The 20,797-nt window shown below is 48.1% G+C and overlaps 1 protein-coding gene across 1 annotated transcript in view; it reads left to right on the plus strand.

The window, feature by feature from the left end:
- The window catches only part of B4GALT1 (beta-1,4-galactosyltransferase 1), a 48,409-nt gene that overhangs the window by 15,782 nt on the left and 11,830 nt on the right, over positions 1-20,797 (plus strand). The window contains exon 2 of the mRNA XM_024560019.3: positions 11,510-11,745. Coding sequence (XP_024415787.3) covers positions 11,510-11,745 — 236 coding nt within the window. The remainder of the gene's footprint in view (positions 1-11,509; positions 11,746-20,797) is intronic.

Genomic DNA, 20,797 nt, shown 5'->3' on the forward strand with positions numbered 1-20,797 from the left:
ATTTGTTGTTCCACTTATTTATGCATTCATTGGTTGATGCTTGCATGTGCCCTGACCCAGGATCGAACCTGTAACCTTGGTGTATTGGGACAGTGCTCTAACCAACTGAGCTTCCTGGCCAGGGCCAGGTTTTGCATGTTTTAAAAATTCTTGTGGCACACTGGCTGAAAATCACTGCCATGGTGTAATGATCAAAATCAGGAAATCAACATTGAAAAATTCCTGTCTCACCTGTAGACCTTAGGAAGATTTGTTAGTTGTCCCAAGAATGTCCTTGTCAAAGACCAAGCATTGTATTCAGTTGTCCTGTCTTTCTAGTCTCTTAATCTGGAACAATGCCTCAGTCTTCCTTTGTATTACACGGTACTACATTGTTGAAGAGTACATGCCAGTTATTTTGTAGAAAGCCCCTCCATTTGGGCCCATGTGATGATTCCTTGTGATGAGATGGTGCACTTTTGACAAGAATACCACACGGGCAGTGCTGAGTTGTCAGTGTACCATGCCTGGAGGTACACGCTATTCATCGGTCCTTACTGGCCACGTGAACTTTGATCACTGCGTTATGGTGGCACCTGCCACTTCTCCATTATAAAGTTACCGGCACTATTTTACCATTTTTAATTAAAAAGTATATTATGGATTTGAACAACAATAAAAAAAATAATTTTTTAAAAAGTATATTATGGGCATTTACTTAGAGATTATGTAAATATCCTGTTATTTCCTAGTATTTAGTATCATCTATTGATGATTCTTGCCTGAATCAGTTACGATGGTTTTTGGTGATCTAATTCCGTCATCATTCCTTCTATGTTTATTAGTTGGCATTTGCCTGTAAGAGCTTTCCCTTCTCCCCTGTTAATTCAGTGCCTCCTTACGGATCCTTACTTTATTCAGTAGCTCATAATCCTATACTAGGATTATTTATTTTGATGCTCAGACTGTCCCAGATTTGGCCAGTGAGATCCCCTTCAGGCTGACTCCTGTGTCCTTTTAAACTATTTGAGGGCTTCCTTCCTTTTAGGTACAGCAAGATGTTCCAGGTTCCTCTTGCTCAGTCCCTGACTGAGCCCTGGAATCAGCCACTTCTCTGACCAGCCCTGGTTGTTTTTAGTAGAGAATGGTATTTAGAAACCAAGAATGGGCTCCAGGTGCTCACCCTTGTTTTTAAGAGCCATCCACGTTGCTGTGTGCATCTAGGGTCCATGGTGTTCATACCAATTTTCCCTGTCTTAATGATAGACCCACACCTTGTCTCCACAAGTACTGCTGTAAGGTCAGACCTCTGGAGCAGGTCCTCTGTGGACCTGTGTGTGTATATTTATGTTGATTTAGGACTGCTGGGTACTACCCCTGAATGTCAACCCCTGTTACACATTTCCACCCCTGGAGCATGAGCGTCTCTGCACCTCCACAAATACTTGGCATTAACCAGCTTCTTAATTTTTGCCAAATGAATAAATGTGCTGGGAGAGCTCCTGTTTTAACTTGCTTTTCTCTGATTACAAATAATGTCTTCATATGCCTGATGGCCTTTGGGATTCCTCCCTGGTAAGTAGCTTATTCATAATAATCCTCTAGCTGTTTGTTTTTTTCATTGAGGTTCTTATACTTTTCTTGTTGATATGCAGGACTTTTTAATACATTCTGGACACTACTCCCTTGCTGGTCTCAGACATCGCAGATATATCCTCCGAGTCTGTCATCTGTTCACATTGCCCATGCTCTCTTTGGTTTGAACATGACCCTTTTTCTTTGTTCTGTGCAGAGTCTCACCAGCATTCCTCTTTTTCCGTAACTGTGTTAATACCCTTAGTTCCTCTCTCATGGGTGTCCAACCTGTGGCCCGCAGGCCACATGTGGCCCAGGATGGCTATGAAAGTGGCCCAACACAAAATTGTAAATTTACTTAAAACATAATGAGATTTTTTGTTTTCATTAGTGTTTGTGTATTTAATGTGTGGCCCAAGACACCTCTTCTTTTTCCAGTGTGGGCCAGAGATGCCAAAAGGTTGGACACCCCTGCTACATTTTAGGTGTTGGGGTATAGCTAAACTCAGCTGATTCTCCTCAGCAAACAGTCAATCTTTATGACCCCTTAGCATCTGTTGAATTCTGTTGAGAATGACTTTGCCTCTTAGAGTGTAAGGCCCACACACAAGTATTTTTTTTTTTTTAAGATTTTAGTTATTTATTTTTTGAGAAAGGGAGGGAGAAACAGGGAGAGAAACATCAATGCGTGGTTGCCTCTTGTATGCCCTGCACTGGGGACCTGGCCCATAACCCAGGTATGTGCCCTGACTAAGAATCGAACCAGTGACCCTTTGGTTCACAGGATGGCACTCAATCCACTGAGCCACACGAGCCAGAGCCCCATATGCAAGTATTATTCGTACATTCAGCAAATATATGCTGTAGATTTACTGTACGTTAGGTACTGTGCTATCATTGACAAGGTTCAAAGGTTATGAAACTCACCTGTGACTTTTCAGAAGTGGCACAGGGATTTGAACCCTGGTCTGTGACCTCTTCCTACCATGCAGCTTCCCATGAAAATTGCATTTGCTTCCTGTAGAGCTGTGTGTCAAATTTCTATATTTTTTCTTACAAATGACTTAAGAAGGTACAGAGCAAAGTGTTCTCACACCAGAGGAGGGGGAAGTAATCAGAAGAGGAGTAGAGATAAATGTGCCTCCTGCCATCCTGGCCCTGGGCAGTCTGTTGGTGCCTGTCTCTGGGGTGAGAGTAGAGGCCTCAGGGGAGGCTGGGGGACTGCCTCAGCCCAGAGGGGAAGGTCTTAAAATAAAATACTAGACTCTGTCATTCTAATCCTTTCCACGAAGTTCCTCCCAGAAGTGCTGTAGTTCTAAGAGGTGAGAGATGCAGCAGGATCTTCCTGGGGCTGACATGGCATTTCCAGGCAAGTTGGCCTCTTTAGCTCCTCCTGGTAGTGCCGATAACTGTGGGCAGGCGAAGTTTCCACAAATTCCAGCAGAGGGAGGGAAGAAGGGAGAGAGGAAGACCGGCTGGGTGAGGAGGAAAATCTGTTTTTGGGCCAGGACCAAACAAAGCAGAAATTCCTCCTGGGACAGTTTTCCTCAGTGGACAGACACTGGGAAGCCTGTTTAAAAGCCTGTGATCCCCAGCACTGTTTCTTGACCTTGGGGCCTTGCATCTCTGTGGTTGCCCTGTGGGTGAAAACCTTTTGGGGGGAGGTAGAAGAGGGTTAAGGGAAGATAAGTGGTGATGGAAAGAGATTTGACATTGGATGGTGAATACAATATACAGATGATGTTTTATAGAATTGTACGCTTGAAACCTATAATTCTATTAACCTATGTTACCTCAATAAATTCAATAAAAATTAAAAACAAAAAGAAAGGAGAACCTTTTTGGGTCACCCCAGGACAGAAGCGTACTGTTATGCTCCCAGTTGTGGGGCCTCCAGAGGTTTCTCAGTATTCTCTCCTTTATTCCCCTGCCTCAGAATTCAGGAGCCCTGGCCATGTGGTAGAGAAATGTGCTTAAGAAGGGTTTATGTTAGTGATGTCAAATAAGGTTCATTTTTATGCCACCCGGGATCAGTTGCTAGCTCCTAGAACGCTTGGTTGAGAAGGGCTCTGAGACAGAGTCTCCACGGGCATGGCGTAGGGAGGGTCGAGGGGCGTGTGCGCTGCGATTTGCCCACTGCATAGGTATATCCATGAACATGGGAACCTAAAGGATTAATAAGGGGGAAACAAAGGTGGCTTTTTTTTGGCGGGGGGTGGGGGTGGCAATCCAAGAATGTCCTTGAGGAAGTCTGTCAATCTCTCTGGCCTTCAATTTCAAGCCCTCATGTGTAACCATGGGGCTGAAACATAATTCTAAAGGTTCCTCTAGCCCTGGTCTGCCAGGATTCTTCTTTGTTCTGGTTCAAAGAGGATCCAGACCGTTCAAGGTGATGGAATCTGACCGTGGCTTTGCTCCCTTAGGTTTAGGCCTTGGTACACTTGGTGACAGGACCCTGGACTGAGTGACCTCCTAAGTAAGGGCTTTCTGGTGATCTCACAGGCCACATCAGATTTTGAGCTTTGGAGTTGTTCTCTCAAGGAGCAAGTGGTATTTGGTGCAGCACCTGTTTGATGTGACAGTGTGAGGTTTAGGTGAGGAAATGGAACATTTTCATTAGGCTCTCCACTGCCACAAAGTTTGAACTGTAGGCCTGGAACCCGTAGGAAACTTATTTTAAAATTGAGGGTGGGGGATGTGCTCATCCAGGTGCTGTTCCTAGACCCAAAGGCATCGTAAGAGCCCAGAAAGGGAAGTGTTTTTGCCCTTGGTGACCTTGGTTTTCAATGTGTTTTAGGGCAACAATCTAGATTCTCAAGCATTGAAGGCAACGTGGTTCCCTGCACTGTTCAGCTTCTCCTTCTCCTTCTTCTTTTTCTTTTTAAGATTTTATTTTTAGAGAGAGGGGAAGGGAGGGAAAAAGAGAGGGAGAGAAACATTGATGTGTGAGAGAAACATTGATTGGTTGCCTTCTCGCATGCCCCCAAATGGGGACTTGGCCCACAACCCAGGTATATGCCCTGATTGAGAATCAAACCGGCAACCCTTTGGTTTGCAGGATGATGCCCAACCTACTGAGCCAAACCAGTCAGGGCTCAGCTTCTTAACTAGTAGTTGAACCTGTGCTGTATGGGTCAGCACGTGTTTGTTGATGCTGCTTTGCAAGTAACTGTCCCAGGTTCAGAAAGGAATGATACAATCCCTGCCCTCATGGAGATGAGGGAGGAAGCTGGGCACCCTCATCCTGAAGGACTCATTGTAGCGTGAAGGACGTTTGGGGCATCTGGAGCAGGGATTACTGGCCCGAGGGGCTTGAGGAAAACTTTAAAGAGAGGATGACATTTGGTTTGAACTTTGAAGGATGTTATGTTACCAACTGGTAGCTTTCACAAAGGTTTTTAAGATAGCTCATAAGAATACACACCATAAAAAAGGACCAACGTAAATAAAATCAGAAATAGAGAAACAAATGTTAAGGCTGGGGATGAGTTAAAATGTAAAAGGCGAAAGATTTATATGATCTGAAGAGAAACCAGAGTATTGGATGAGTTACAATGTAGACATTCAGACCATATGGCCCCAGATAGTTATGACATCTGTCCCTTTACAAAGCCAGAGGTGAAATGTGTTCTGTTACGTGGCATACGTTGTCAGAAAGGAGAAATAACGCAGTGGTTCCTGAGTGTAAGCTGTCTTTCTTGGTACCTCACTCTTAGTGAGAGCTTCAGGGGGGAGGGGTGGAGGTGGTAGTTAATGAGTGAACCTATAAACCAGCATTTCTCCAAATATAATCCATGGATCCACATTAAAATTACCTAGAGTGCTTGTTGTTAAAATGCAGAGTCCTGGCCCCCAGCCTGAGATGTGGTGAGTAGGACCCAGGAATCTGCAGTTGGCTTCCCCAGGTGATTCTTGCAGTTTGAGAACGTTTACAATAGATGGAAAGCTCACGAGCATTTTGAAAGCAAATAGTGTAGCAAATGAGAGTGCTTGGCCTGTGTTTGAAGGTTGGGTGGGAATTTATAATGGGGGAGAGAGCAGGGCCCAAACAAGACCAGTTCCACTGAGATCGGTCGTCCGTTACTAGCCAGGTTATTTTCAGGTCATATTTTGGAAGAGCTACAAAGTGTGGCAGTTTGGGCACATGGCAGGGCCACTCCTGAGCAGAGATGCATGGAGAGCAGCTGGTCCCACTGTGCCCAATTTGTCCAGCTTGCCCTTGCCACCTGGGCTCTGTTCTGCAGACATCCTCTGACAGGTGTCTTTATCTTTCGAGCAAATACTTTGTTTTTCTCTATGCCCCCAAATGCAGGGACCTGAGACCACAAATGTGCTCTGCTTCCTGTTGAAAAAACATTTTTTTCCCTAGGGTCTAATAAATGGCTGGGATGATGAAATGGCAGAAAGAACAGTAGGTGTTGAAACTTAGTCCTGTGTGCAGTGCGCCTGAAGCATATCAAGTGACATTAGAAGTAGATCATTCCTGCTTTCTGGTCACTAAGTAGTATGTTTTGAAATCTTTATTTTGGGAGACACTTCCTTATTAGGAAAGGGATGAAGGAGGAAGTCACATTTCTTGTCCTTGGGTTATATTTTAAAATATTTATTGTTTAATTTTAAGGATCTACCCAAAGGGATAAAGAAAAATAGCATGGACATCTGGATTAAGAAATAAATCTTTTTCAGTGCTTTTGAAGCCTTGGTGAGTTAGATTTTAAAACTCAGTGAGAAATGGTTAACATGAGACTTGAGAAGTCCCTCCTGGTGGCGCTCTGTCTCCATGCTCTTCCATCAGGATTTCTCAAGGTTTACCATAGTCCCCTTTGTTGGTTGCTTCAGTGGCAGGGGAGCAGGGAGAAGAGCTGTGCGCCATCCACCCAGCTACGATTGGTTGGCGCACTCTGGGTCCACGGCAGCTGAGTGGACACTCACAATTCTGTGAGATGAGCTCCTGGACAGGAGCTGAGAGGTGCAGTTCAGGCAGTTGTATCTCTGCACAGCTTTCCTTGACTCTTCTCTGGCCCTGGAGTTGACTCCGCTTCCTTTGTGTCATGTCAGTGGTTCTCACCACTGTCTCCCTCACTGACTTGTCTGCTTTGCTGGTCTTCTCCACCCCCCACCAAAAGCAAAGGCCTCCTCTTAACTCAAGCTTGTTGCTGCATGCCTGGCTCCACTGGCACCCGGTGTGAGCTAACTGAGTGTGTGTTTGAATAGATGTGGTGCTGTGAGTACTTGAGGTGGAGAAAGAGTAAGAACCAACCTTGAGTGGTCTAAGAAGGCTTCCTAGGGGTGGTGATGTTTGAGCCGAGGCTGTTGGATTGGTGATGACTAAGTCCTTGGAGAACTCTGGAGAGCTTCTCTTCCCTGAAGGACCAGAGAGAAGGTTTGGGATGAGCCCTGTGCACTTGATGGTGCTTCTCATTTCTAGTCTAAGGGGCCATGGTGGGGTACCATGAATTCATGTGACCACTGCAAATTGCTGTCATTCCCAAGCTTGGGAATTTGGTAGTGCCTGGCTCAGCTTCCAGTGCGTATCTAGCTCTTGGAAGATGAGTGCGGAGAGAAATGGCCCACCCACAGTGCCTGTGGAGCAGCAATGTAGTTGGGGAGGAGAGAGCTCAAAGAGGGGCTATGCCGTGTACTGTCAGGACTGAGGCCTGGCCAAGGAAGACGTTCCAGCATCCCAGCTTTTAGAACACAAAGCTCACAGTTCCCAAAGTTTTGAATTCACTGCCCAGGAAAACTTAAAAAGAAACTGAGGGGCTTGACCCATGGTTGCTAATCCAGCACCAAAATTTTAAATCAATCAATCAATCAATCCAGCACCAAAATCAATCATAATTAATTTCATGAAAAAAAGGACATTTTAATATTTAAAGAGTAAGAAGGTCTCAATCTTAGAGGAAAGGGCATTCCATGATACATTGGTTACATTTAGCTAATGAAGAACAACCTACATTCCCCTAACTATTGCCATTCTCTCCAGGCTGGTGAAACATTGTCTCCACCCAGCATCTGGCCAAGGTTTGTGTCTGGAGCACTGGCTGTCAGTTGGGAAGCAGTGGCTCGAAGTCCCAGCCTGTTGGGATTTAGCTAGTCTAACATGAAAGTGAGGCAAGGAACAGGGCTTTTGATGGAGGATCGTGTGTGTGTTTGGGTTTGCCATGCTGAGCAAGGGAGCAATGGAATTTGTCTGAGTTGAGCTCACACACTGAAGTTATTGAGCGACTTACACGCAAGGCCGTGACCTGGGCTCCCAGCTGAGAGGCCCACGTGGCAGGGCTTTAGCTGGGGGAGTAAAGGACAGGCTCACATCTGCTCATCTGCTTACGTAACCCTGCTTCCCAGCTCCCAGAGCCAAGAAAACACACAAGCCAGCCCAGCAGGGCCGAGGACCTATGGTAGCACACGCCATGCGCCTCACAGCAGGGGAGCCTTGGCTTCGCCTGAGGTCTGTCCTGAAGCCTTCCTTCCTTTGCTTCCTCCTTTCACCTCTCCCTGAAGGCTTGAGCAGTGGCTCTGAGACCTGGTAGCAGCTCTGCAAGGTTCTGGGCAGAGCTGGTCACTGCCCTCCTGGCGTCTGAGCTCTGTGGATTTTCTCACTGGGATGGGGCCAGGTATACAGTAGAGGACACTCCCTACAGCATAGCAGGAGATTTGCAGGGCACTCAGGGAGGCCACCTGGTTGGCACTGGATCCAAGAAGGCATTCTGCTCCAGGTCTGGAGCTGCCATTGACTGCTAGGTGCTACGCACTCTCAGAGGTATGATCTGCAGGATTCTCAGAGCTGTGGAGGCTTCACAGAGAGAAGGTGGGAAAGGAATTGCCAGATTGGGCAGGGGAGGCAGGTTCCAGGTGTCAGTATGCTCTCAATGTGTTGGAGGCATGATAGGGGTTGTGAGAGGCACAAAGAAAAGCAGGCGAGTGAGAAGAGGCTGTTCAGTGATAAGGCTCCACAGGAGCCATTGGGGGAGCCATTGGGGGTAGTAGCAGATAAGAGTTCTTCTGGAGCAAGTTGAATTCCAGTCCTTGCAATTTATAAATGGGAAACCAGTATGCAGAAAGCAGATGGTGATTGCCTAAAGGTAGATCATCCAGCAAAGCACTGATGGAGCTGGACCAGGGCCCAGGCATCCACTCTTCTGTCCAAGAAACCTCAGGACCACCTTTCCGGAACTCCTGAAAGGGGCGCCACTAAGACCAGTCTGCAGGTGTGTGCTTCAGAAAGCTAGGCAGCGCAAGTGTGAATTCCTGTCTTCTGGGCTGGTTTCAGAAAGTGTGAGCAAGTTGGTAGGGTGACAGACCAGATGCCTCTTGTGTTCCTGAAAATGGGGTTATGTTTAGCAGTATCTTGAGAAGCAAAGGTGCAGTGGGGCCGGGGGTTTGCAGATGTTGTGGGGCCCTCTGAAGTGAGAAGAGACCAACGACAGGTCTTTCCTCATGTTTTTCACAAGTACACTGTAGTAGGGCCTCCCGGGAGGTGTTGTCCCGGGCACTGTGCAAAGGGCTACTTCTGTGATGTGTGAGTTGTGGGAGACCCTAAGGACCCTCCTTGCCTGAAGCCCCAAGACTTGTGAAGATGGGAAGATCATCTCCCTGTTGCCCAACATGCACAAACAGAATCACCTAGGCTCCTTGTTAATTTTCCGCCTAGGTCCTTCCCAAGACCTGCCGAGTCAGGCTCTCTAGGGGGAGAACCTGAGATTTCATATTTTTACAAACTGCCTCAAGTGATTCTGATGGTAATTTTGGGAAAATTCGCTCCAGGGTTAGCCCTTACTTAGCCTGAGAGCATAAAGCCTGCTCCTCTGATGGCACCCTTGGAGCCTGGAGCCAGCAGTCAGGTGAGGAACTGATCTGTGAGGCCCCTGTCCCTCCAGAGAGGGAGGTACTTGGCCAGGAAGGCAACAGAGCTTTGGAACCCTGAGGCTTCCCTTCCTGCCCCCAGGGGATCTGCTCTCTGAGCTCTGTGGTAATGAAGAAAGGAAAAGGTTGAGGCCAGATTGGGGCTTTGCTGCTAAAATTCTGGTCTCTCTTTCAATGCAAAGTTTGCTGTTAGAAGAAAGAGGAAGGGCATTTCTGGCAATGGGAGGACTGTGGTCATAGGCCTGGTTTGTAAGAGTGGGGAAGGAGGTAGAGCTGAGACTGAGGGACCTTGTTGCCAAGTTAAGCAATTTGTCTTTACCTTGTCCGAGGTGACACAGCCTTAGAGCCATTGGAGGTTTTTAGCGGGAGAGTAATGATCAGAGCTGTCTCAGAAGAAAATGAGTGGGAACAGGTCCCATTGGGGTGGAACTGGGTCAGCACTGGAGGGAGTGAAGGTGAGTGGAGAGCTGTAGGGGACCAGGGGCTGAGGGGAGGAGGAGATGGTAAGTTTGCACCTGCGGTTGGGCCAGAGAAGCAAGAGTCACAGCTTTCTTGGGCTGTCTCATTTCAGGAGAGTGAGTGATATCTGGGGATAGGGGTGCTTGGAGAGCCGCATATCATTGCTAAACAGGGTGCCAGGGCTGCACACTGGTTCCCACCAGCATGTTTCACGTGAACTTGCTCTGAGTTTGTGGTCAGCGTTGTCACCTCTGTTCTGTAGGTTCCTTCCTTGGTTCTTGTGACTAGTTTGCTTTACAGGTAAAGGTGGTTACACTAGAGTAACAGTTCTCAAAGTGTGCCCCCTGATCAGATGGTTCTGTTCCCCAGTAAGTTTGGGAGAGGGTGGGTTACATAAAGTGAAGGGGGTTTCTGGACTGCACAGCTTCTCAGAGCCTTTGGCGTATGTCATGGCTTTCCCGAAGCAGGATTTAGTAGGCAGAGTTCCTACCCTGGTGTGACCAGGGACATATTTTTCCACTAAGCATCTTGCTGGGATTAGTGTTTCCTACACCCGCTTTGAGAAAGTCTGGCCTACGGGGAATACTGGGGGCCTGGGTTCAGTGACTCTGTCCCCAGTCCCCTGGGTGTCCCCGGGCCAGTCATTTTCCCTCGGCCCTCACCATCTCTGCTGCATGAGGGGCTGTCCCCAGCAGCTCTCTCTTAGCTCAACCTGTTTCTGTTTAGGAAACAAGGACTTCCATGACTATATCTGGATCTTGACCTTTATCTTTCCCCCTTCCTAACTTGCCACTAACTAAAAACCCACCATCCACATCTCATCAGTTTTTCATCTAAGCCAGAGGACTCTCTGACTGACTCATTTCTCCTCTGGAGCCGTGTTCTTCCCGGCCAGACACTTTGCAGTCATCCCCGACTTTTCCTCCCTTTTTCATTCCCTCTGTTATTATGTCATTCCTTAATTTTCCTAAGCATTCTTCTTTGATGTTCTTCCCAACTGTTTTCTTCTCCCCTTCCCCCTTGGTCTCTTCTGGGGTCTCATTTCCTCCAGTCCTTCCCATCAGATTTGTTTCCCCTGTGAATCAACCCGTGAGACATGGCTCCATGGCTGCCTTCTAATTTTCTCAACACTGAGCTCTCCAATGCACACACACGTGCGTGCATGTGCATGCACACACGCCCCTTCTCTCAGTTAGGCTGAGTTCAGAAAGAACCTGTCCAAAGCCACATGCTGGGAGGTGGCAGAGCTAGGCCTCAACCTCAGGATTTCTGAGAAAGCGTTTTCTCCGTGCTCTCTGATGCTTACACCAGCCCGTCAAGATGTCAGAGCAGGAATTACCCCATTTTCATTTCACAGTTGAGAAACATAGATTCTGAAGGGAATGTGTCCTGCGTAGGTGAGTGCTTCCTAGGGTGACCAGCCATCCAGGTTTGCCTGGTACGAGTTTCCTGCAGCGGCTGGTCACACTGTTGCTAGACATAGTACCTAGTGCAGGGCACGAGTGCCTTGTCCATGGCCCTGCTGCCTCTCAGGAAGGGCTGTCTCCTGCAGCCTGCCTCTCTGACCCATCTGCAAAGCAGCGAGTGAGTCCTGTGGCCTGCTAACTTCTCCTTCCCTCCACCCATCTAGTTGGCCCCCTGCTGATCGAGTTTAAGGCGCCTGTGGACCTGATGCTTCTGGCGAAACAGAACCCTGAGGTGAAGGTGGGTGGTCGCTACACCCCCAAGGACTGCATCTCTCCTCACAAGGTGGCCATCATTATTCCATTCCGCAACCGGCAGGAACACCTCAAGTACTGGCTGTATTACTTGCACCCAATCCTCCAGCGGCAGCAGTTGGACTACGGCGTCTACGTTATCAATCAGGTGAGGTCTGGGAAGACGGGGTGAGGAAGGGTGTGTGTTTGCACATGCGGTATAGTGTCTGAGAGTAATGAGTCTAGAAGGAAAAGAAGTGATTTCCCAGGCGTGTGACATTTTGAAACTCAGTAATACTACCTTCTTAATGAGTGTAGATAAGCTAAATGACGTACAGTGTATTTGCTTGTTGCTATTAACTCTTTCAGGCAAGGGAAATTGCTGAGATATTTTGTTTGGGTTTTTGGTTCTTTTTTTCTGGAAGTAGTCTTCCAACAAAATTGAGAGAAAAATAATTCTAGTTCTCTCCAAATAAAGCACTGATTACATTCTGTCTCTAGGTACCTGTGTATTTTTAAAAAATTTTTTAATCCTCACCCAAGGATATGCCCGTTGATTTTATTATTTTTTGGAAGATTTTATTTTATTTATTTATTTTCAGAGAGAGGAGAGGGGAGGGAGAAAGAGAGGGAGAGAAACATCAGTGTGAGAGAGAAACATCAATCAGTTGCCTCTTGCATGCTCCAACCAGGGATCTGGCATGCAACCCAGGCCTGTGCACTGACTGAGAATTGAATTAACTAGTGACCTTTTGCTTTGCAGGGTGATGCCCAAACCACTGAGCCACACTGGTCAGGGCATGGCCATTGATTTTAGAGAGGGGGGAAGGTAGGGAGAAAGAGAGAGAGAAACATCGATGTGAAAGAGAAATATCCACATGAGATTGGAGTATCCATCCCCCAGGTGTGCCCCAACCAAGGACAGAACCTGCAAACTAGGCACGTGCCCTGAATGGGAATTGAACCTGCAGTCCTTCAGTTTATGGGATGATAACTGATCCAAACAACTGACCCACACCAGCCAGGGCTATATTTTCCTTTTAGAAAATAAAACCCCCCATTTAGATGTCAGACTTTTAGGCAACTTCAAATTATCCAATTTAACTGCTTCTTCTGGGGTACTCATAGGAGACATGGACATCTCAGCTGGGGCCAGTGAATGGGGACTTTAAGGAAAAAGGAGCCTTGCATGTTCCTAGAGATCGAGATGACCATTGGGTAGTAAAGGCAGCAGAGGTTGTAGGGCCAGCTGTTGGAACTGAGTCTGTCCGGAAAGAGCAGAACAGCCCTGTTTACAAGGGAACTGAATGCTCAAGGTTGGGAGAGCAGGTGACTGTTTGAGTCCCTTGGCCAAGTGAGGCATAGACCAGGGCCCTGAGAAAAATCTATCAGCAAGGTAGCTGTGGGTCACTCACCATAGAATAATGTTGCCGAATGTAAGAGTGAGCTAGTAAATGCCAGACCACTTCAGTCCAACAAGCATGTGTTTAAGAAAAGCCCTGTCACCAAGGAACCCTCGTATGATGCCAACGAGCACATGTTGATCATAGCAAGATTCAGGAGTCCATTATTAAAGCAATGGCAGTGACACCTGGAAGAGAAAGCCACCATCACCAGGAACCAGCAGGAAAAAGTACAGGTCATGCCAGCTGCATCTCCCTCCTGTCTTTGACAGTTATTATGCCAGTAGACGAGTAACACTCTGTAGACACAGTGTTGTCAGATCTTACTCACCAAGGCATCTGATGGCCTCCAACAAATCTTCCCGAGCAGCAGATAGACAGCTGTGGTCTGGACTACATCTGAGTTGCATTAAAATATATGCGTGCATAAAGAGGGTAAAAGAGGTAGTGATAATGCTGAGTTTTTGAATTTAGGTAACTGAGGTCAAGGAAGACTAAAGGGAATACACCATTGTATAGATATGTTAAAGTTTTGGTGAATGTAAGACTTCCCTGTTCAATTATAGTCACAACAAATAATGGACCAGTGAAATTTAGCCACCGTCTTATATTCCTATCACATAATTATACAGATAATCCTCAGGTTTCAAACAACAGACTTTCGAATGTCCTACCTGCCCCATTCCACACTGGTGGAAAAGCTAAGCCAGCGTGAACCAGGGGCACCGCCGAGGTGGCTAACACTGGGCACTGCAAAAGTCGGGACTTTTCTCAAAGTGTGCTTTCCAAAAGGAGAGCTGAGGCTGGGTGCCTTGGAGGGGTGCTGGACCGAACAACCGAGGCAGGTCTCCGTCCCGCAGGGCCTTCAGTGCACTGCTGTCCATTATAGCCGCCAGAAGCACTCAGCGCGCGGTGTCGCCTGAGCTTGTCTGTCTGGAGGATGGTTTTCCAAGCACCATCTCAAGTAATGAATGTTCTGTGGGTCACACTTTGGGGAAAGGAGGGAGCCCCCCACCTCTTTACTTTCTCTAGGATACTGAGAACCCCTGTTCTCCCTCCCTTTCTTATCTTTCCCACTTGCAACTCAGCGTTGGAAATACTTCCTTTCTAGTTTTTCAAACATATTTACATCTTTTTTCCCCTCTAGCCTTGTCAATATCATCTCCCTTCCCTGCCACCCTGTCCTTGTCTTTTCGCCTCTACATCTTTCCCTTAAGAGAATCTTGACTTTCCACCTTAAGAGTCTTTCCTCTTTATCTCCCTCTCCCCTGATAAGGTTTTTTCTTCTGTTCCAACTCCACCCTGGTTTCTTGGAAAAATACAGCCTGATTTTGAGATAACCAAGACTGAGGAGAAACTTGGGTTTTGCCCTGCCTTTCCAGTAAAGATGATCTGTCTCAGTTACAAAGAGCAAACACAGAGTGGTGACAGGAAACCTGGACCTTTGAAGGAAAGAGGCCAAGGGAGAAGCATTTGCATCATTCCCCCATTTGACTTAGAAACTCTTGTGTTCTCTGTTTGGTAGTTATTTTAGACGAGGAGAGGGAGTTCAAAGGGAGTTTGTAGCATCTGGCTTTGACCTTTCTGTACTATTGAGCAGATAGGCATCATTAGAGCCTCTCCCGTCTCCCATCTCAGACACTGGGCTCTCATTTTGACCATTCATCCCCAGCCCCATTTAAGGTTAGAGAGAACAGATGCTTAAAATAGGAGGGGCCTCTGAGACATCTAGTCCATGGGTTCTCAAACAGATTATTAAGAACAGAACCTCTAGCCCCTCACTCCCCCTTCAGTCTTTGCTGGGATTTGCCTGGAGCCCCGAGGCCAGATAGTGTGAAAATGTCTGCTCTATTTTGCAGGTGGAGAAACTGAGGCTCAGAGGAGGGAAGTAGAGAGTCACATAAATACTGGTAGTGCTGGAGCTCAAACCCTGGGCCTGATCCCTAGTGCCCGCTCACTGCGTGCACAGTAACTTTCCCCTCAAGGCCATTCAGTCCCTCCCCTGAAGAGCTTCTTGAAGCTGGCTCTCCAGGCCTGGGAGTGAGCTCCAGCTTAGACTTCCTGGGTTCTTGCTCTGCCACTTCCCAGCTAGTGACCATAGGCTTGAGTCCTTCCATTTGAGCTCAGCTGAGTTCCTCAGTTTCCTCATCGGAGGGACGACAAGGTTTGGTGTACCTACCGCAGGGGGCTGTGAAGCACCTAGCCATGGTGAACCCTCAGTAAACATTAGTTGTTACTGCTATGATTGAGTTTCTTCTCCCCAGCCCTCTTCTTGCCTATTTTCTCTACTCAGTATTATGGTAATAAGGTCTTTACTGCTCTCCTGCTCTGTCCCCAGTCACTTAGTACCAGTGTCGAGATTCTCTCTCTCATTTGTGTGGCTTCTATGGGGTCAAAGGGTAGCGGATAATGACGTACTACAGAGACCCATCAGGTAACAGAATCTCAGGGGTTGTAGGTACCGTGTCAAGCCTACCAGCTCCTTCACAATAGGGTTGTATCTCAAGCTCCACCCACGGGACCTTTCACCGGCTTTTGTGGCTCCTACCCCTGTCCATATTAAGCTATTAACCACCCTGTTTTGGTGTAGGCTCTTCCAATCACCTGAAGAACTTACATCTCACAATAAGTGTTGGGGGCGGGGGCACGGTTACCAGTTGAGATGGAGTACAAGCGTTGCTCTTTGTCCTTAGGTCTTCTGCCCTAGCCCACCAGGGTTTGAGAGTCCCTTTAGAGTTCTGGTGCTGCCAGCCCGTTGGAGCCAAAAGTGCTGCTCTGAAGCACAGAAGTCCTACCTGAGGTCCAGCACTAAAAGTTGATGCAGAAGTGTACTTTAAGACGTCATAGCAGATGGGGTGGGGTGCATACTACACTTTGTCATACTTTAATGAGGAAAGGAAACAAAAATTACCCAAAGTGAAGGGAAGACAGATTGCCACCTGGCTGCACCAGCCCTAAATAAATACAGGATGTTTGTGGGATTAACTATCATAGAAGTTACCCACAGGTGAAGAATGGAGGCCCAGCTGGCCAGGTGAGTTTATAATCATCATGGCAGCCCTTTGCCCTACAGCCAGCGCCCAGGACTGGTCTCTCCAAGTCCGCTTGTATATTTTCTGGCACCTCCGATCTCACTCAGTTGCCCAAGATCTTTCTAGTTCTGCCATGTCATGCCCTCTCCTTAAACCCTTCAGTGTGTCCCCACTGCCCAAAGGCAAGGGTCTCCCGAATCTGAAGCCCTGAGTTCAGCATCCAGGACCCACTGCAGTCCAGCTCTGACCTACCCCCAGTCACTTCTTCCTCAGGCTTCATTCACACCTTGTGTCACAGCAGTACTGGGTTCTTCACCCTCACCCTGTTGTACTCCGCTCCTGCCTGGTGTCTGCTTCTGCTGCCCCCTGCCCTGCTTGCCTGCCTTCCCTCCCCTACCTGCTCTCTTCCTGGCCATCATTTAGCAGCCCTCCCCACCCCACCTTATTAGCTCCATGAAGCCCCAAGTGGAGCTGACTTCTCCCTCCCTGCCGCTCCCAGGCCACTCAGTGCATCCTAGCGAGCGATGAGGAGTAATTGCCTGAGCGTGTGCTCAGCTGACTCACAGCCTCCGTCCCCTGGACTTGCAGCTCCTGGGCCTGACTGCCTCTGTCTCCTTGACCACACGGCTCCAGGTGCTCAGTCAAGGTATAGAGCACAGAGCCACTTCCTGTGACTCCTGCCCCTGTTCTTGTACCCCTCCCAGGACCCCTTGCTCCCTGTTCTCTAGTGAGGGCGACGCTTCTTGGAGGTGAAGCCACCTTTCTCAGTCAGGCCAGGTCACAATCCTTGGGAACTTGCCCAGCTCCTCCCTGGGGCTTTTCCCCAGAGTTTCTTTCCTGCTCCTGTTGACCAGAGCAGGCTGCCTAGGACACAGCCCAGGGGGTGACCTCCCTTTTCAGGAAAAATGCAGAGCACTTTCTTTAACCCTGTGGTACTTGTTTATGGTCATGAAACTTTATGGTTCTGGTCCTTTGGACTGAACGTCTTTCAGGGTCTCACTTTGAATTGTGACCCTGACAACCTTCCAGTGAGGCAAATGGTTATTCTCATTGTTCCTGCTGAGGGAAGGCTTGTGAAGGTAAGTGTCTTGCTTGGGTCCTGTGATGGCTGGATGGTGGAGCTGGGATTGGACAGAGATCACATGAAGCCTGAGGAATGCCTCTCTTCCCCTCACTGGGGAACAGGTCCACCTCCACGTGGCACTGCTGTCCCAATGGGTCATGGGGGAAGGGGGGACATGACATGCCTTTGGAGTAACAGCCTCAGAACCCTCTGTGAGGCTTGCCTAATTATCATGCTAACAGGTAAACCCTGGCCTGAAAGGCTGGGGTGTGAGGGAAAGTACAGGAGCCCTGGCTCTCTCTGGCTCTGGGATATTTTCCATCTGTGCACTGTTGTGAGATGGTTCCAGGCTGCTTGTCTGGGATCAAGTGTGGGCAGGTTTGGAGAGAGCCCTTTGTACTCTCAATGAGCAGAAGTATCTGTCACCATTCTCAGAAGCTCGTCTCTGTCCCTGGACCAGGCGGCTGGTTCCTAAATGAGGTCCAGATGAATTGGGGTGAAACAGACTCATGAGTCTGCCCGTTACTGAGGAGACCTGCCTGGGCCTGTGGCCCCCACTGGTTTGGTTTCTATCCTGACCATCTTTTTGCCATCTCCCATCCCTGCCTTAGATTTCCTCCCCATGCAGTCAGCGGCCAGACTGAGGTGTGCAGGAATGGGGCTCGGGAGGGGCACAGCTGATCCTGTCCTGCAATGCCCCCTCCTTTGAGCCTACAGACTTTGGGGCCTGGGGCCCAGGAGGGCTGTGGGAGGACTGGGTATCCGTGCCTGTCACTGCGTGTGCGCAGCCCCGTGGTCAGGCCTCTCCTGCGCAGTGTTTGCCCCTCTCCATCCACAGTTTGCTCCATTCTCCTGAGGAATGTGTCAGGACACTTACGGGTACTCACACAGCTGGTGAATTGCCTCCCTGGATGTTTTTCTGAGAAATGCCATTTTCTCTGCTCACCCTTAACTTCAAGACCAGGAATAACCGCTTATTAGGAATTAGCCTTTGCTCTGGAATGAGGGTGGTCAGAATGGGCCCCTTTTCCTTTACAGCCTTAACATTTGCCTTCCTTCTTTACCTGCCTTGCATCCACCTTCTCTCTCTTTTTTTCTTTTTTTCCTTCTAGTGGGGGCCTTTCTCCTTTACTTGTTCATTCTGTTTGTAGTGAAGCCCGCTGAAGGAGGACCTTCTCTCTGGTCTGCTTCTTACTCTGCACTACCTCCTCTTCTGTTCCCTCCACCTCCTACAGAGAGAGGAGTGCCGACCTAACTACTGCTGCAACTGCCGCCACCGCTGCCGCCGCCGCCGCCACCCTGGTAATGTCCACATGCCCCCAAGTCGAACCCAGAGCCCAGGCCCTACTGGTCAGGGGGAAGCTGTGTCATGTGCCAGTGTGCCGTCCTTGGGCCCTGTGGTCTCCCAGGCAAGGCTGTGGGCTCTGTCGGCTTGCTTGGAAATGCCACCCTGTTGTGCAGAGGTCTAAGAGACTTTGCCTGCTTCAAATTAAGCCATAGTTGAGCTCATATTGTATGTATATATACTTTGTATCCTGCTTTTTCTTAATTCTATATCATCAGCATCTTTCCATGTTATTTCATAGTCTTCATAATCATCCCTTTCCATGCCTTCATAGTAGTTGAGCATACGGTTCCACCATAATTAACTTAGCCATTCTTCTATATTAGCAGGCATTTAGATTATTTCTACTTTCTCACTAGTGTGAACAATACAGTAACGAACATCTTTGAGTCTAAAATCTTATTCTGTGTTTGCCTGTTCTACATTTAAGTTTCCCCAGGCTAGATTTTCAGATACAGGATTATGAGTTTAGTAATAGTTTAAAACATTTCTATGGTTCTTAAGATAAATGAGCAAATTGCTTTCTGAGAGAAGCCTTTATTTTCTAAAGAGCTGCTCTGCAGAAAGTGCCTTGGGCCTAGGGAGAGAGGCAGACATCCTGGTATAGCTCCTGTGGGGCTGGGGTTTAAAAATTCTCTGTGTTCACCTCACCCAGAATCGCCTTAGGGCGGTTCTGTTAGTTCAGTTCTCTGTAAAGGCAACTTATGGCATCTGACCAGTGTTCCAGCCTGGCAGGGGCCAAGGATGTGCTCACTTTTGTGAGTAATTCCTTTGTCAAACAAAGAACCACCCTCTCAACTCCCTGATCCTGAAGGGCCTATTTCTTTCACTCACTGAGTAAAAAGCTTAAGTCTCAAATCTAGGGTTTTTTTGAGGCCTGTCCAAGCTCCATATTATTATGGTGAAAAACCAGAGGCCCAACTGCTGTGAAATCATGGGTAAATGGATGTTAGCCCTCCACAAACTCATTCATATAATCCCAGGCCCTTCCCAATAATCTCTGGAGATCACCTCTTAGCCTGTCTGCCATCTCAAGGTCCCCACTTAGACCTGTAGGTCAGTCTTGCACAGGACTGCTCAGCCAGAGATTCCCACCACCCATGCTGCCTAGGCCTTTCCTCTTGGTGTCTGAGAGTTGAGAGTGATTCAGTAAACGTTTGCAGGGACTGCTGACCTGCGTCAGGATCCATGGGGTTGAGAGCCTGGGGGTAACTGGGCAGAGGGGAGCTGCTTTGTGATGGGCTAGGACATGTGAACTGGAGCAACACTGTCTCTCCCATCACATAGAAGTTCTGATTCTTTGGGAGTCTTGGCTTTGGGTTGATGTTTCTAATCTTATTGCTGCTCTGTCTTTTTATGGAGGAGGGTCCAGGTATCCTCATTCCTGAGCCATCGTGGTCTGGGGACATGTCTTCTGCTGAGCACCCATGGGCCTAACATCAGGGAAGGCAGGGTGGTTTGTGGATCATGTAGAGACTGTTAGAACTTGGACAAGCAGGAACCATGGCTTTTGGTAGTTGCTTATCTAGTCTCTATTGAAATGAGAGGAAGAAGGCTACCCTTTGATTAACCACAGTCAATGTGTATGTACGTTCTAAGATTGTGCTGGCCCTTAAAGTGGCAAATATCTGGAAGTTTCTTCCACCACCCCAAACTCCACTGGTTTTTACAGGGAGAGGTAATGAGGATCCATCTTCCTGGTGCTGGAACCCTGGGCTGTGTGGCCCGGGGCTGGGATTGCTCGCTCACTCTGAAGGTATCCCTCCTGTCCATTCTGCCACTGCCACTGCTGCCTTTCTGTGCCACGCCACCTCTCCACCCCTCCCTGTGACTGCTCCCTTCCTACCTTCGTGGATGAATGTGTCTTCTGTAAATCCTCGGTTGTCGAACTTCCATACAGCTCAATTTTCTGATGGTTCTGGATGTTACTCGTTTTGAGATCTGGTTGTAATTATTTGTATGGTTGCACAAGGAGGCAATGCATGTCTCCCTGTGCCTCTATCTTGACTGGAAGTTCCCCTCAGCTTCCCCATTTCGTGCCTTGCCTATTTCCTGGGCATGTGCACTGTAGTTGCAAGCAGTCTTTGTGGGCCTTTCAGGACAGGTACCAGAGTCGGGTCCAATCCCCAGGCAAAAGGAAGTAGACATACAAGTCCAGGAAGCTCAGAGAGTCCCAAACAAGTTGGACTCAAAGAGGGCCACACCAAGACACGTCATAATTAAAATGACAAAGGTTAAAGAGAGAGTTTTAAAAGCAGCAAGAGAAAAGTAGTTACCTACAAAGGAGTTCCCTTAAGACTATCAGCTGATTTCTCAAAAGGAACCTTGCAGGTAAGAACTATTCAAAGTCATGAAAGGCAAGGACCTATATCCAAGAT

This window comes from Desmodus rotundus, chromosome 1 (assembly GCF_022682495.2).
Source record: "Desmodus rotundus isolate HL8 chromosome 1, HLdesRot8A.1, whole genome shotgun sequence".
Lineage (NCBI taxonomy): Eukaryota > Metazoa > Chordata > Mammalia > Chiroptera > Phyllostomidae > Desmodus > Desmodus rotundus.